This window comes from Danio rerio, chromosome 20 (assembly GCF_052040795.2).
Source record: "Danio rerio strain M-AB ecotype USA chromosome 20, GRCz13ab, whole genome shotgun sequence".
NCBI lineage: Eukaryota > Metazoa > Chordata > Actinopteri > Cypriniformes > Danionidae > Danio > Danio rerio.
In genome coordinates this window covers 52,717,213-52,735,163 of record NC_141040.1, presented here as the reverse complement: position 1 = coordinate 52,735,163, position 17,951 = coordinate 52,717,213, and the positions used below count along the sequence as shown (strand labels likewise).

Here is a 17,951-nt window from a genome sequence, read left to right as displayed (position 1 = left end):
TAGTTTGACGACTCCACTTTTACCTGTTAAATAGGGTAATTTGGTGACATTAAATATTTAGTCAGATGTTTGTTTGTTTTTGTAAATATAGACTTCATTATATCTCCATTACTGTAAATGCAATAGTTATTTCCCGATTAATTTCCCTAGTAAACCTCCTTTTTTGCGTTTGACCCCTGGTTCATTCTTTTTAAGTCGGCTTCCAATCAGAGAATTATTTTTGATTTTTACGTTATCTCTACAAAATCACTTTAGTTAAATAATAAATCAGTTAAATATTATCAGAACAGATTATTTTTTTTCCAGTGTAGACTTCCATTTTGACTGTATTGCTATAAATACAGTTACTTTAGTGTAACTTCTCCACTTTTACCTCTTATATGGGATTATTTGGTGACGTTTAATTAGATGTTAAATGATTAAAATCAGATGTTTTTTTGCCTCCAAAATAGACTTCCATTGTATCTGCATTTCTGTAAGTGCAATATTTATTTCCCAATTAATTCTAGTAAACTTCTGTTTTGCCTTTGACCCCTAGATCAGTCTTTTTTTTTAACACACAAAATCCCATTGGCTTCCAAGTGGAGAATTGTTTTAGATTTTTATAGGATTTTTCTGTGTACAATCATTTTAGTTTGACTCCTCCAATTTTACTTGTTATATTGGTTAATTTGCGGACGGAAAAAAATATTTCATCAGATTTTATTATTAAACATCGGAATTTTTTTTTTTTTTTTTTTTTTTTAAACCAATGTAGACTTAATGTAGGACCATTTTATCTGCTTTGTATCCATTGTATCATTTTAGTTTGACTCCACTTTTACCTGTTGTATAGAATAATTTGATGACATTAATATTTAATCAGATGTTAAATAATAAAATCAGATGTTTTCCCTATATAGACTACCCTTGTATCTACTTTAATGTAAATGCAGTATTTATTTCCCAATTAATTCTTCTAGTAAACTTCTGTTTTGCGTTTGACCCCTATATCATTTTTTTTTAAGCCATGAAATCCCATCGGCCTCCAAGTGAAGAATAATTTTAGACTTTTAAACATTTTATCTTTACACAATCACTTTAAATTAATAAATTAGTTAAACAATAACATCACATCAGATATATTTCCATTATTGACTTCCATTTCAATCTGCATTACTGTACATGCAATAGTTATTTCCCGATTAATTTCCCTAGTAAACCTCCTGTTTTCCATTTGACCCCTAGTTCATTCTTTTTAAGTCCATGAAATCCCATCGGCTTCCAAGCAGAGAATTATTTTTGTTTCTTTTTCCGCCTTTCCTCCAGCAAGCCTACATTTGTAAATGACTGCTTTTTCTTTAGGAGCTGAAGTTGTGGTCTTTGTCTGCGTCTCTTGCGCACACACTCATCTCTGCTCCTGCCACTATAAAACAAACAGCTCGAAGCCGTGCAGCTGGTGATCGCCTTGGCAACAGCGGATTGGGAAAGAAGCCGCTTGCTACTTTTTTTTTTTTTAAGTCCGTCTTTGTGAAGGACCTGCCGCGCTGGAACTAGAGCACTTGAGTTTGCCACAGCGCCGGCTGATGAATGCTTATTTCATTTAGCACGGCAAGAAATGCAAATGTGCCACTTTTGACGTCCCCCCCATCGCCACCCCCAACACTAAATCCTGTTCATATTACCGAACAACACAATTCACTTCATCTCCCAAACTGTTTTGCCTCAAGTTAGAAGCCGATACAAATTAGGTTAATGAATTCAATTTCTTTTATCGTTAAGACCTTTTACCTTGGCATAGCCTGCTATGCGTGATGGTAATTGTTGTTTTTTTCTTCTTTATACTGTCAATGGATCTGATAAATTCAATTTAATTACTAACATTCCACTCAGAAGTGCTTTGTGCAGGGTTTGAAATATTATCTTGTTTATCCTGTTGTGGCACCTCTTCAGAAAATCATTGCAGTCATTGGATTAAAGTTTCTATATTAATGCAAATAGAGTAAAGGTGATGTAAGTTTTTGGCTCTACTGAAGCATAAAATTCCATGATATGTTTGCAGATATTTAAGAAACATGCTAAGTGAACATTCTTGTTTATCTGAAAAACAATGCTTTTCAAGATCTGAGGTTAACTGTATGCTGCTGCTTTCAGTATTATGGCAATACATGTTAAGTAAAATGGCATTCAAACTCGCAATTTTAGCCTTAAACACTGAATAAAGCACTTGAGGTGTACCTGAGGTGATCACTGCCAGTTTTCTGTTGTTCAGCTGCAATATATCAATTCGAGTAGTCTGTTAGAAGTAATATTAAAAGTAGTTGTTGTTCTATCGCGTGCTGTTGCTGTTATATAGAACAAGATTTAAATCAGCTTGGTCCTCAATCTGGCAACCTCCGCTTGCATTTGTTTTGATGCAGGAATGCAATAACTAGTTCAACCACTGGGTGTCAAACTTCCATACTGCACCTTTATTTGCTCTGAATTTTTTTTTATTTGTTTCATTTGGGTGTTGTAAATGAAATGTTGAACTGACAAGATTTTAAAACACAAACAAATAACGTACTTTTGTCATCATAAATATGTGCCGTGAGTTTAAAGGCTAATTTATATTTCTGCGTCAAGTGCACATGTATGCTTCGCCGCACCCTTTGCGCGATTGTATAGCCTTCGCCATGGCTTTTGCCAACGCAGAAGCGCATTTCTGAAAGTAACTGTCGCAACCTGGGCTTAATTTGTGTAAAACCTCATTTTACCGAAGTCCCTCCTCCCCTGTTCGTTGTTTACTTTCACTTTCTTTCACGACTCCCCAACCCTCTTCACTTTAGTTCGCGACACCTTTGGCCTGTTCGTCACTTTTGTGCGCGACACTTCTCCATCCTCGGGTAGCATGCCGGATCCGTTTCCCCGATCTGTTCCGGGACCTCACAATTCACAAATTAAGCACTGGTCGCAACGATGAATGGTGCAAGTTTTGTGATTGGTTGGCTTGGTACCGTGAAGAGTGTGGGCGGTGCTGAGAGCTGCGAGCCCAATGGAGTAATTGTTTACAAGTGTGGAATCCTGTAAAGATGAAAACTTTTGTTTTGTTTACCTTTATGATTAAACTTGTTGCACGTCTGCCAGCTCCCGCCTCTGAATAAGCAAGTTTTAGCTTCTTCAGAAGAAACAAAACACCCGTGAAGAAACTCTACACAGAGAAATATAACCTACTGCCAACTAGTGTTTCAGAAGTGCTATTGCAGAGCAACACAAACAGCTTGCAGAAGTATAAATGCACAACTACACGCAAGGTGGCTTAGTTCACACCAATTACTCAGCGCAGAAGTATGAACCAGCCTTAACTCTACAACACAGTTAAAGATTTAGTAGCAGATTTCGGAAAGGCTAAAATTAGCCTGATAGGTGGTTGATGTTTGCCTGCTGTCTGAACGACGTCTGTGAACTTGCTAATGATGTAATAATTTCTGTGCAACTCAAATGTGAGAGCCTATCGTGATGTTCAGACCAAACATTTTGATAGGATGAAATTTTCTTTGTCCTATATGTTTCACCGGATATTAAAATGCATATGAATGCATTTTAGCCACTTAATTTAGGATGTCTGGGCAGTTTTATCGAGCATATTTTTTATGTGCATTTTGTCAGTAAAGCCAGTTCTAGAAAACATCCAGCATGTGTGTTTAGAATGAGTAGAGTTGATAACACAGAGTCATAGTTTACTGATAAGTAATGCAAACATCTTGTTAAAGTCGAATTCTGTTTAATCTGTTAATAATTACATCAAGATAATTCCAATAATGTCACGCTAAATCGGTGAAAGCCGTTAAATCTTCTGTTTATTCAGCAAGTCCTAGTTTCCCCAAGGGTTTTCCTGGGTTTCTTTTGGTGTATTTGGAGGAGTTAGTAAGTTTTGGTTACTTTTACCCCTCTCTAGCCTACGTGTGATGGTATATTTCCCCACCGGAATATGCCGTTTAATTTCAATGTATTTGATGATAAATGAGATTTTATTAAAAACAGTACACTCAGAAGTGCTTCGTGCATCATTTCATTGAAATGTTGTCTTGTTTACTCAGTTGTGCTGATGCTTCAGTCAGTCTTTGTTTATTCAAGGTTCCTTGTTAATGCAATTAATGCAGTTTAATTGGTTTGAGTCTAGTTTTTATTCATTAACTTTATTACTCTAACGAGAGGCTGTGTGATGGACGTGTGAAGCATTTCATTAAGTTTGTTGAAGGAAATCTGACGCAGCGTTTCCTCTAAAAAAAAGATGCATTCAAAACTCTTGAAGGAGTCTGTCAAACTTCACATTCAATTGAAAACACAGAATTTAGTTGATCTTATAAGTGCTAATTATCAGCTTTATATATGACAGCATTCTTTAATATGAGAGTTATTTGTAAGTGTTTTTTTTTTTGTTTTTGATAAACTGTTTAATTCTGCGGGAAATGGACAGATTACTTTATTTGCTCAATTTTTTTACTGAGATGAACTATTGTTGTGTTAATCCACAGAGAGGGGGAAAAATAGTTTGTGTCAAGTTCTTCAATGAAAATCTGACTGCTTAAACAGACTACACTGACCATCACATTGCTGTGAGTTAGAAATGATGAGGATTAACGCTAAAATAATATGCTTCTCTTTACTCTATTCGGATTCAGCTGGAAATGTGTTAGTACTGATGTTTGTCTGAGTATTCAGTTCACACTGACTTTAAAGAGTTTAATGTAAATGTCTCATGATGTCATGTGAAATTCATCAAATCCAATGCCTTAATATTTCTAGTTGTACATGTACAGCCCTCACACATTGTAAAGTGCACCCGGGCATACACATTAAAGGCACTATAAAAATGCACTCACTGCATGTTTACATTCTGCCTTTTTATTAAATTGTTTTTATAAGTCAGTCCAAGCATGTCTTATGTAATCGATCGTTATTATCAGTCAGGATAATTAACTGAAATTAACATTTGCTAACTTTTGGTTCATATTTTGGATGTAGAATTGACCGTTCACGACTTAAGCACACGTATATATTTATTTATAGGCAAAAGTAAACCTATTTGTAACTTGTATAAGAATATTTTAACAAAATATTTTAAGAGAATGTATGCGTTTTAATTATATTAGAGAATGGTTTTACTCTGCAAATATTTTAGGTTAGGGATGAAGTGCATCCAGCAAGTTATTGCAGAATAAGAATCAGCAGCCTGACCTGAAGCGGAGCACTGTTGTATTAGACTTGAAGTGCTTTATTCTGTGAAAACAACTGCCTGGATCTACTTTATTCTTATTACATGGCTACTTTTCACAAAACTTAAAAATTGACAAAACATTGTTCTGAAACCTAATAGTTTATTAATCCTTTAATTAAATGCAAAGCTGACAGAAACGAAAATGGTTGAATGGAGCATACACTAACCTGCACAAAATTCAGTCACAAGATGGAACGTATTCACTGATGGCGATTCAAACTTCCCAGAAAAGCCTGCATTATTCAGCGGTTGTTATCTGGGAGTAACATGCCCTGGATTGTCGTGACTGAACAATCAGAATCAAGTAAACCAGATATCTACGTAATAAGTGACCAAACTTTTAATTGTTAAAACAGCTTTGCAAGTTTCTTGCTGTGCTGCTGCAAGTGTAATCTAGTGTTCGTGAACACTAATAATTCATCTTTGTGTTCTTCACAGACTCCAGACAGCCTCACATGAACACTGGGTCATATCCCAGGTAAGGGTTTTCTTTTCTTTTTTCTTGCACCATTTAAGTGAGCTATTCTCTTACTGCTTATTCATTGGCTGCTATTGGTAAATAACTACACAAATGATTAAACTATTTCTGCTATTAACCAGTTTATGATTATCAGAATTAGACAAAGTAACTTCATGCTTTACAAGTGGTCTTCATCAGTGTAATTAACTACTTATTATAAAATGTAATGAACAATAGTTCATTATTATATGGAAGAATAAAGAATATAAAAGAATCCTAAATTGAAAGAAAGAAGCATTGTTTTTTATACAACTAAAATTTGTGAAGTTACTTAAATGATTTGTGTTGTGACAACATCAAGGACTTGTGTGAAACAAGGTTTTAAACTAAAACTGAAACACAAGGTTTGCATCACAGATTTCTGCGTAAGTAAATGTAGGATTATTAACAGCATGTATTAAAACAATGCACTGTTAAAAACATTGAGGTTTTCTAATGCTTTATTTTATTTATTTTTATTTTTTTTGGAAGTTATGGTACATGTTTACACCGTTTATGTCATTCAATATTGCCATGTCAACATCTAAAACAATTACACTTTTGTGGTTAAACTAAAAATGGAAAACACTAAGTTTGCATCAAAGCTAAAGTGGACATTTAGTCGTGGCGAGTTTATAATGTTACTCTTGTGTTTATTCTAAAAAACCAAAAGTTTGCATCAACTAAACATTCACTAAACTTAACATTCAGTCGTGGCGAAGTTCTGCTACAATGCACGAGCATCACTGATGAGAAAAATGCTCAAAATAGCATAGTTGTTAACTAAAAGTCATAAGATGTCATGCAGCAAATTCTGGAAAAGCCAATTTAGGGTTATTAATGATACATACTCACTGGTCACTTTATTAGGTACACCTGTCCAACTGCTTGTTAACGCAAATTTCTAATCAGCCAATCACATGGCAGTAACTCAATACATTTAGGCATGTAGACATGATCAAGAGGATCTGCTGCAGTTCAAACAGAACATCAGAATGGGGAAGAAAGCTGATTTAAGTGACAATGTGGCATGATTGTTGGTGCCAGACGGGCTGGTCTGAATATTTAAAAAAACTGCTGATCTTCTGGGATTTTCACGCACAACCGTCTCTAGGGTTTATGGAGAATGGTTCGAAAAAGAGAAAATATCCAGTGAGCGGCAGTTCTGTGGGCGCAAATGCCTTGTTGATGCCAGAGTTCAGAGGAGAATGGCCAGACTGGTTCCAGGTGATCGAAAGACAACGGTAACTCAAATAACCACTTGTGTGTTCAGAGATGCTCCTCTGCAGAACTCGAATGTAACAACACATACAACCTAGAGGTGGATGTGCAGAAGAAGATCACAACGGGTGCCTCTTCTGTCAGCTAAGAACAGGAAACTGAGGCTACAATTCACACAGGCTCACCAGAATTGGAAAATAAAAGATTAGAAAAACATTACCTGGTCTGGTGAGTCTCTATTTCTGCTGCAACATTTGAATGATAGGGTCGGAATTTGGCGTCAACAACATGAAAGCATGGATCCATTCTGCTTTAAATCAACAGTTCAGGCTGGTGTTGGTAGTGTAATGATGTGGGGGATATTCTCTTGGCAAACTTTGAGCCCATTAGTACCAGTTGAGCATTTTGTCAACGCCACAGCCTACCCGAGTATAGTTGCTTATCATGTCCATCCCTTTATGACCACAATGTACACATCTTCTGATGGCTACTTCCAGCAGGAGAACACGCCATGTCATAAAGAGTGAATCATCTCAGACTGGTTTCTTGAACATGACAATGAGTCCACTGTATTCAAATGACCTCCACAGTCACCAGATCTCAATCCAATAGAGCACCTTTGGGACGTGGTGGAACAGAAGATTGGCATCATGGATGTGCAGCCGACAAATCTGCAGCAACTGCGTGATGCTATCATGTCAATATGGAGCAAAATCTCTGGGGAATATTTCCAATATCTTGTTGAATCTCTGCCATGAAGGATTAAGGCAGTTTTGAAGGCAAAAGTGGGGTCCAATTTACAATAATTAACTATTGGTATTTTTTCTTTAAAAAATTCCCATAACTTAAATTGTTAAAAGTGTTTATACTATTCAATCTAAAAACAATGCAAGAAAGATTAAATTTCACTTTTGCAGTTAAAGTTGCATCAACTAAACCTGACATTCGAGTCTGATCTCATGAGGAAACGTAACTGTTTATGTTTTGTCAGTTTAGTGACTAATTCGTACAAAATCTATAGTAGTTTAGTGGTACGAAAATGTATACTTTTATTTTGATGGAGATGTGGCACCAAACCCCACCCCTAAACCCAATTGTCGGTGCATGAGCAAATCGTTTGAATGAGATCATACGAATTAGCCACTAAATCAAAGTTACAAATTGCAATGAGATTGTGTTGGTCATTCAGCCATCTCCCACAATGCACCTGATCATCACAAACTCGTCTCGGGGCTCCTGCTGTTTGTGCTTTTGCAGAGTCGGATGCGAGTTATTGATGTTCATCCTGGGGGGGCCGCACTGAAATGAGTTTCTCTGCACTAAACAAATGTTGGGCTAAAGAGGGTTTGCGGGGCCTAATGAGGCAGCACTAATGCGCTTGCGGTGCAGGATCTTTTTTTTTTTTTTGCTTGGGGGGCCGCACAGAGCCACCATTGATTCTGGCTCCAGACCCACTTCAGCCACTAATCAGCTTCTTTTGCTCCAACTTTTTTCGGCCCCGCAGCCCATTGTGGCCCTGTGTCACCTCAGGTCAGTAGTTATTAGAACGCAGTTTTTGGGGACGGAGCCCAAAGAAGGAAGCTGGAGAGCAGGGATTATGGATTCCTCTGGAAGATTGTGACCTGCGTGGGTAATGAGGGATGCTGCTACTGGTCGTCTTTTACTGATGATGGTTTATGTAGCACCAGTGTGTGTAATCAGTCAAGCCTTGCTCACTAGAAAACTGATTTTGTTAGAATGGGACATTTTAAAAGACTACCAGGGAAGATTTTTGTTTTCAGAAATGTCTCCATGAGACGACTTGTTTATTTATTTATTTAATGCTGAATGAGAAAATATATTCTTATTTAGATTTCTTTTTATATTTATTTGTTTTTTTTATTTGTGTGTTTTTTAAATTTTTTAAATAAATTTTTTTTTTTTTAGTTAATTTATATTTATTGATTTCCTATTGAAGCCTTGCTCACTATAAAACATTTTATTCTAATGTGAAATTTTTACTAGAGAAGATTTTTTTTTTAAAGTCTTGCCTGGGAAGGCAAAATTTTTTATATGTATTTATTTATTATACTGAATGGGAAAATCTTTAATTTTAATATTTATTATTTTAATATTAATTTGATTTTTTTATATATATATATATTTTTATAAATTTTTATTTGATAGTTTATTTATTTTATTTATTTATTATATTCGTTTTTACTTCTATTACGTTGATGTCTTTTTTTACATTTGTGTTATCTTTTTGTTTATTTTATTATACATTTTTATTTGATCTTTGTTTTTGTGTTATTAAATATATTTGCGTTTTTAATATGCATTTTACTTATTGTTGTTATCTCTTGAAGCCTTACTTGCTATAAAACTAATTTGACATTTTAAAGAGAAGTAGAGAAGTGTTTTTAAAAATGTCTGCCTGGCAAGACTTATTTTATTCATTCATTATATGTACTGAACATGTGAATCTTATCTAATGTCTTTTATGTTTGTTTATTTATATTTATTTGGTTATTTTATTTATAAATTTTTTATTAATTATTTTTTATTTGTTTAAATGTATTTATTTGTATTTTATACAATTATTTATTTTAACTTATTCATATCATATTATGTTATTTTATGTTATGATGTCTTATTTAAGCCTTGCTATAAAATATTTTATTGATATGAAATTTTAAAGACTTGACTGTTTTTTTATTTTAAAAATGTCTCCCTGGGTAGACTTATTATATATTAATTATTTACTATATATAAACTGAATGGGAAAATCTTATCTAATGTCTTTAATTAAACGTTTTTGTTTTATGTTTGTTTAAATGTTTGATTTAGATTTGATTGTTTTAATTGTTATATATTGCTATTTATTTATTTTTGTTTTTATTTTTTTTATACATTTTTCATGTTCATTATATATTATTTATTATATTTACTGAATAGGAAAATATTATCTAATGTCTTTATTTTACATTTATTTGTTAATTTTTTTACATGTATAATTTTGTTTTAATTTAATGATGCTAGCTTTATATATTGCTATTTATTTATTTTTACGTATTTATTTTTTTGTTTGTTTATTATATATTTTAATTATATTTCCTGAATTTGAAAATCTTATCTTTTACTTTTATATATTTTTCTATACTTTATGTACTTTTTATTTAGTTTATATTTATTTTGTATTTTTAATTTTGTGATTTATTTTTATTATATATTTATGTATTGCTATATTTTTATGCATTTATTTTATTTTTTTATATTCATATGTTTTTATTTTTAATCTTGTTAATTTTGCTTTACTTATTTATTTGTCAGCTCTTATTAATATTGTATATGTTTTTTTTTTTTTTTGATCTATATTGGTCTTGCCATGAAATGAAAAGCCATAAGTTGCTGATGTGGCAAAAAACTAAAATATATACAGATGATGGTTTATGTACCATTAGTGCTTAATCACTGTCAAGCTTTGCTCACTATAAAACAGATTTTATAAGAATGGGAAATTTTAAGAGTACTAGAAAAGATGGTTATCATTTACTTATTTGGAAAATCTAATCTAATGTTTTTTTTTTAATTATTATTAATTAATTTTTAAGGATGGGGAAAATCTTATCTGTTCATTTATTTTTGTTTTATTTGTTAGTTTATTTAGTTTTTATTTATTTATTTTAATTTATTTTCATAGATTTATTTGTATTTTCATTTATTTATTGTATATTTACTATTTATTTTTCATCTCTTATTGAGCTATAAGCTTGTAATTATTATGTAATTTGTTTTATCTATATTGATCTTGCCATGGAATGGCAATAAGTTTATGTTATGTTTTGATTTTAAGATTATAAGACATAAGATTATGTTTTGACGAGGTGAGATGAGGTTATGGTTCAGGCGAGTGTTGTGGAAGTGAAAGGGTGAATTGTGCTTCTGAATGCTGCTCAAGTGTCTTCAGCTGAACTCTCGCTCTTTGTGCTGCTGCGATTCAGCTTTTTGGGGTTTCTTTCCAAGCATTCAGTGTAAGATTAGAGATTACTGAAGTCTTAGGAAACTGGAAAATATCCATGATTGATTTTAAAATGTGATTCTTTAAGCTTTAAATGAGATTTGTGGAAGTGACTGTAACTATCTAGAAAAATAATGTTGCGTTTAATTTGTCTGAATATTTTGAAATTATTGCAGTTTAAATTAACTTATTTTAATATTTTTTAAAGGGGAATTTATTCCTGTAGTGCTGTAGTTTTTCTCCAAGTTTTCTCAAGAGTGGTTTAGCAAACATTTCTGTTTTTTTATCAATTTTGAAAACTGTTGTGCTGCTGAATATTTTTGTGGAATCTTTAATTTGTATTTGTAAGATTTCTTAAATTTAAAAAGTTCAAAATAACAGCATTAACAAGAAAATCATTTGTAATATTGTAAATATCTTTACCCTTAAAAAAGAAATGTAACCTTTTAGAATAGATTTATTTATTTTAAAATAAATTAATCTTACAACTTTAGATGCTTAACCTTAATTAGACCCATTAATTAGAATAAAGCCATGAAATGTTGTATATTTAATCAATTTAGCTTTTGATTTATATTGGCATATAAGTGAAAGGCACTTAATTTGTCAACACATTTAATTTGCCAAAATGATTTTAGATACACAAAAAGCAAATTAAATGCAAGTGAAGTCTTAATCTGTCAAGAAATTGTCAAAATAAAATGATAATATAAAAATATTCCCTCACCGAACATAACAGATATTAATGTAAAAATAAACGTCTGGCTCAAGCTTATTAAAGCATATAAAGGTTTGAGTGATCGTATTAACATTACTGTGACATATTTAGATATTTTAAATACCTTGTGAATAAATGGGGTACGTCATGGTTGAAGTCAGAATTAGCCCCCAATTGATTTTTTTTTTCTTTTCCTTTTTAAATATTTCTAAAATGATGTTTATCAGAGCAAGGAAATTTTCACTGTCAATGATTTTTCTTCTGGAGAAATTTTGTCTGGAATAAAAGCAGTTATTAATTTTTTTTTTAAACATTGAGGTCAAATATTAGTAGCCCCTTAAGCAATTTTTTTTCAGTAGTTTACAGAACAAACCATCGTTATACAATAACTTGCCTAATTAGCCTAACCTGCCTACTTAACCTAGTTAAGCCTTTAAAAGTCACTTTAAGCTGTATAGAAGTGTCTTGAAAAACATCTAGTCAAATATTATTTACTGTCATCAAGACAAAGATCAAATAAATCGGTTTTTAGAAGTGAGGTATTAAAACTATTATGTTTAAAAATGTGTTGAAAAATCTTCTCTTCATTAAACAGAAATTGTGGGGGGAAAAAAAAAAAAAAGAAAATATATATATATATATATATATATATATATATATATATATATATATATATATATATATATATATATATATATATATATATATATATATATATATATATATATATTTTACCGAGTGTCTTGTTAATCATGAAAAGTTATTTTTCAATAAGGGTTTCATATATAAAATCTATATTATATTTTATAAAATATAGATCTTATATAATAATATATTTTTTAGATGATACATTTAGCCTATATTACAATTACGATTATTATTATTATTATTTATTTTTATTTTATTTTTTTTAAACCAAGTATCATCTTTTAGTCATGGAAAGTTATTTTTAAATTAGGGTTTCAATAATATATAAAATGTATATTATATTTTATAAATTACAGATCTTATATAATGATATATTTTATTTTTACATTAAATATTTAACCTTTATTATATTTATATTGTAAATTATTATTATTTTTATTATTATTATTATTATTTTTTACCAAGTGTGGTCTATTAGTCACAAAGTTGTCTGTTTTTTTCCTTCATTGCCTTCATGTGTGTTTTGTGCAGGTTCCAGCAGGGATCTCATGGTTGGGATCGAGCCATGCAGAACCAGGGCTCTTCATACCAGCAGAACCAGCAGAGGGGACGAGGAGACTGGAGACCCCAACAAAACCAGCAGGTCTGAGCCCCTTACTCACAAAACATATCCCTAAATTAGCAGTTTTCCATATTTTCTGATTCGTGTTTTTACTCTTCCACATTTGTTTATGCTTTTGCATTATGGGACCTTAATCTTTCTTTCAACCACTTGTACCATTGAGAGGTTCATAAAAGTGACTTTCATTAGCATGGTTAATTGTTTAATGTGCTATATTGTCTGGGTTGGTGTTGTATATCACGCTACAAACACATTGTAATAAAGTGACAGTGCATTTTCTGTTATTTTACAGACTTCTCTATATATACGTCATCATTTTAATCCACTAAAAATGTTAATTAAAGTCACTTTGTTGCTCTTAACATTTCTGTAAAACCCTGCCCAATAATTGCAATCTTTGTTTCACCTCCTACTGATATAAGCATCATATTGACATTATCGCTTTGGCCTCATTACTAGCTAGATGGCAAATATTGCTAAATTGAAAACCCTTGTGTGCTCCTTTTAATCAGTCCTGGTTTTTTTTTTTTTTTTTTTTTTTTTTTCATTTAGAAAAAATGAAATACTCCATCAGGGACTCTGCTAGTTTATTTTATAAAAAGTGGAGCCCAGTGATTTTCTTTTGTTGAGACCTTACCCCGTTCTACCCCTTAGCCCTTCCCCTTACCCAATTATCTTTAGCTAGAGCTAAGGGAAAAGGCTAGATAGCCCTTGAAACTGAGATTTTCCAGAACCACACTTGAAAATTTCCCAGAATACACCATCTACAACAGCAGCATCGCTGCACATGGAAGTCAGGAGATGCACATATTAGTGTTTTTTTGTCATGAAGTTTTACAAAAAACAAGCACATGTTTTAATATATTCATAACCACGTTCATGTTTTGCCATCATGCTTTTTAAACACTGCTTAAATAAATTTTGCTGTCTGTAATCTCTAATAGTAATCCTGTATGACAGTTCCACAGTCACTCTGAGGCTCGAATACCATGTCAGAAAAGTCTAGTGGCTGGGAATGAGCTTTGTACAGTGTCCGCTATAATGTTAATGTTGTTTTTGTGTGCAAATAGATGAATATGGTCATGGTGTAAATGCACAGTACAGTTACGATCTTATTGCCGCATTATGTCGTTATGATAACAAAATATACGCCTTCAGTGATTTCCTGAAGATTAATACCAAAAAATAGCACAACTGGAGTAACTACAGCAGTCGCCATCGTCTGATCTCATGTGTAGCTAGAGATCATGATTACGTGACCAGGTGCTGTAGTGCTGTCCCAGTTCTTAGGGGTAAAATTTTAAGTCCTTCACACTCTGTTTCAAGGACTAAGGGGAAGGAATAAACAGAATTGCGATTTAGGCCTGAGTTAAATAAACTTAAATCAACATGCCAGGCTATTATGGGTTGACTACATTTTTTTATTTGTCATTCAACTGTAAAAAGTGATTAGTTGACTTTATCGTTTCAGCATCGATATCGCAATGACTGTTCACAATAGTCACATCATAGGATATGCAATGTTGACTTTGCATTTTGTTGAATTTTATTTTTAGAACTTTATTACTGTACCTGAATACTGTTAGACTAGTAAAACGACGAAACTGTTCAGTTGAATTGTGTTTTCTTTATTGTTTTAATGTGTGCTTGTAGATTGTTTATTAGATTGTATGCAGATGATTTCCCATACAGAACAATCTCATGCAATCTGGTGAAATTGTATTCATACCACAATATCGCAATGTTGTATTTCAGCCCTGCATAATCAAAGTTAAGTCAATGGTTGTACTTACTAAGTTGAATCAACTTGTTGCTTTTAAGGCGAGGGGTTTACTCACTTTTTAAAGTAAACTAAAGCCTGGTTTATACTACTGCGTTGAGGAATCTGCGTGAACCACATCTTCCGAGTAGCCATGCATTTATACTTCTGCGTGCTGTTTGTGTTCCTCTGCAGTAACACTTCTGAATCTCTTGCTTGAAGTAGGTTTTTATGTTCCTCTGTGTTGTTTCTTCGCTGGTGTTTTGTTTTTACTGAACGCTACCTTAACGTACAAGTGGCTCAAACTTGTTTATTCAGAGGCTGGAACCAGCGGAAGTAAAAATGCACGGCTACGCGCAAGACATGCGCCGTGGGTCACACCAATCTCTCGACGCAGAAGTATAAACCAGGCTTTAAGCTGCTGTTTTGGTGTATATTGCTTTATTGTTGCTTGTTGTTTTAATTGAACAATGCTGGATTTAACTACCGCTCTAATCTGATTGTCAAATTTAAGTCAAACTTTACCCCTAAACTGTGATTGTAAAGGCTTAATATGCTGAGCGCTAATATATTTAATATCCTAAAGTGCTTGATTAGTTTGATCAGGTGTGTTTAATTAGCGTTGGAACTAAACTGTGCAGAGCAGCAGCCCTCCAGGAACAGAGTTTGACACCTGTGAGCTAGGGTCTGCTTGTTTTGACAAACAATTTAAAGTATGTGGCTAAGAAATTGCTTGTTTTTGATGGGGCAAGTGCGTTTTTATTTCTGCTAGGCCATTAAAAGGAAATCCCTAGCGTTTAGCCCTGTTTAAGTCTGAAATGTTATTCTTCATGGTCTTAAAAAGGTGTTAAGTTCTTAATTTGTTTCTAAAACACCTCTTTTTTTATGTCTCAGGGCTTCAATTCTGGACGTGGGTATGGATTGCCTCCAGCCTCACGAAGATACAACTGGAACTAAGCTCAGTCTGATAAGGAAAAAAAATGCAACTTATTTTCTATTCCAAGCAAACATTGTCTCCTTTTTTTGGCCTGTTGATTTGTAAACTTTTTTTTCTCTCTCATTGTTTTACTGATCAAATGTTCTTATGTATTAACTTTTAAGAATATGCTGTAAAGCTTATGAAATACACATGAGACAAGCCTGATTTTGAGAATTTTATTTTATTTTATTTTGTGTGTGTGTGTGTGTGTGTGTGTGTGTGTGTGTGTGTGTGTGTGTGTGTGTGTGTGTGTGTGTGTGTGTGTGTGTGTGTGTGTGTGTGTGTTGTGTGTTGTGTGTTGTGTGTTGTGTGTTGTGTGTTGTGTGTTGTGTGTGTGCGCGCGCGCGCGTGCGCGCATATTTTAGGTTTTCATTTGATTCTCAATTTTGATGCAGATCAGTTTATAAAAACTCCTAATTCGTTACTGTGTCAGTTTGTGTAGTGTTTTAATCTTTAAATGAATATTCATAGCTTATCTCTTGGTGATTATAGATGCAGATCAACAACAATGAGAGTGTTTAAAGGAGTCTTGAATTAATTAATTGGTTAAACAATAATAGTAATAGATATGGCTGGAACGTGTGAATATCATGAGTAAATCTGCTCCTGTTTAAGTAGAGCTACACTTTTGAGTTTATTAACATTTTGAAATGTGTATATATAATTTACAGTTTGATTTCAATGATGATATACATTTTAGGTCAAATCTAAATGCGCATTTAATTTTTTTTTTATTGCTACTCGTTAAAGTTTTTGTATTTTAGGCTTTAATGCCCATTTCTTTTAATTGTTTCCATGCCTTACATTAAAATTGGATTAAACGATGCAAAAACAACTTTAATTCACAACACATTCTCTATTAGGCTAATATTTTGTTGACATTTTTTTTCTTTGTTATTATGGTGTTGTTAAATGTAGATTTAGCGGGGCAAAAAAGTTGACATTTCTCAAGGTTTAAAGCTTTTGCTAAAGCTTCCTTAAGACTTCTTTGTTTTAGTTTCGTAAATTGTGACACAAACTTTGATTTCCTGATTAAATGTTTGATTAAAACACATTTTAAGAACGTTTAAAAAAATCCGAGTCACTTATTTTTGGTTGAAACTGCCGCGAAATATTTGTTTCGCTCAAACGGAGACGTAATAAGCTAGATATCTTTGCTAGATTTATATGGAACAGACAAACGTGCATATTTGAGTCACTAAACTGAATTGCTGACCTATTTTACAATCTTAATTACGTTATTTAAACTATTTAACAACAGCTTTTAATGCCTTAAAATTCCCTTCGGTCTGGATTCTAATAACCAAGGGTGTAGATTCGCTCTTGACATTGGTGGGGATATACATCCCTAGAGGACATGCATTGAACAGCACAAATTCTGTTTCGCCCTTTTACAAAATTATTAAAGTACTTAATAATATAAAATAAACACTTAATAAAATTAACAATCGTGTCCCATGCTGTAAAAGTCAATTTACATGATTTTACTGCAGTCCGAGAGGAGGTATGAATGTAGAGAAATTTAGAGAGGTGTGTGATGCAGTTTCGCTGTTTTATCTCGATTGTTTTTCATAGGCACATAGGCCATAATCAAACAGAATTTTAATTAATTGCACTGCCTTGGTTGATAGTATTAAGATGAACCAGCAGCGACCTTGCTGCACGTGTAGGTTAGGAGTTGAAGGAGCATTACTTTATTTTAAAGTCGATTAAATTATAGGGACATTTCAGTAATTGTTTGATATTCGTAGGTACACGTGCCCTTCGTCCATGCCAATTCTACACCCTTGCTAATAACTGGAAGTTGTAACTGTATATTAAAGTATATTGTAAAGGGTGTAGAATTTGAGACGGAGGGGACATGTCCCCCATAATATCTAACAATTACTGAAATATCCCTACCAATAATTTAATCAACTTCAAAGTAGTCTGATGCTCCTTCAACTCTTAACCTACACGTGCACCAAGTCAAGTTTGCTGCTAGTTCACCGTAGTACTATTAACCAAGGCAGTGCAATTAATTAAAATTCAGTTTCGATTTTGGCCTCCATGATTAAGAAAAGCAATAATCAAGATAAAGCAGTTCTGCATCACACACCTCTCTAAATTTCTCTGTTCACACCTCCTCAAGGCCCTACTGCAGTAAAATCATGTAACTTGACTTCTGCAGCATGGGACGGGATTGTTATTTGTATTAAGTGTTTATTTATATTTTTAAGTATGTTATTCGTGTTTTTAAAAGCTCGAAACAGAATGTGTGCTGTTC

The 17,951-nt window shown here is 32.9% G+C and overlaps 1 protein-coding gene across 2 annotated transcripts in view; it reads left to right on the top strand.

Moving 5' to 3' along the window:
* Positions 1-16,760, top strand: part of xrn2 (5'-3' exoribonuclease 2) — an 83,451-nt gene extending 66,691 nt beyond the window's left edge. Inside the window, 4 exon segments of one of the 2 annotated variants that reach the window (NM_001001944.3) lie at positions 5,678-5,717; positions 12,857-12,968; positions 15,601-15,938; positions 16,038-16,760. In NM_001001944.3, coding sequence (NP_001001944.2) covers positions 5,678-5,717; positions 12,857-12,968; positions 15,601-15,663 — 215 coding nt within the window. In that variant the 3' untranslated portion in view covers positions 15,664-15,938; positions 16,038-16,760. 2 annotated transcript variants of the gene reach the window in all.
* Positions 16,761-17,951: the final 1,191 nt, after the last annotated feature.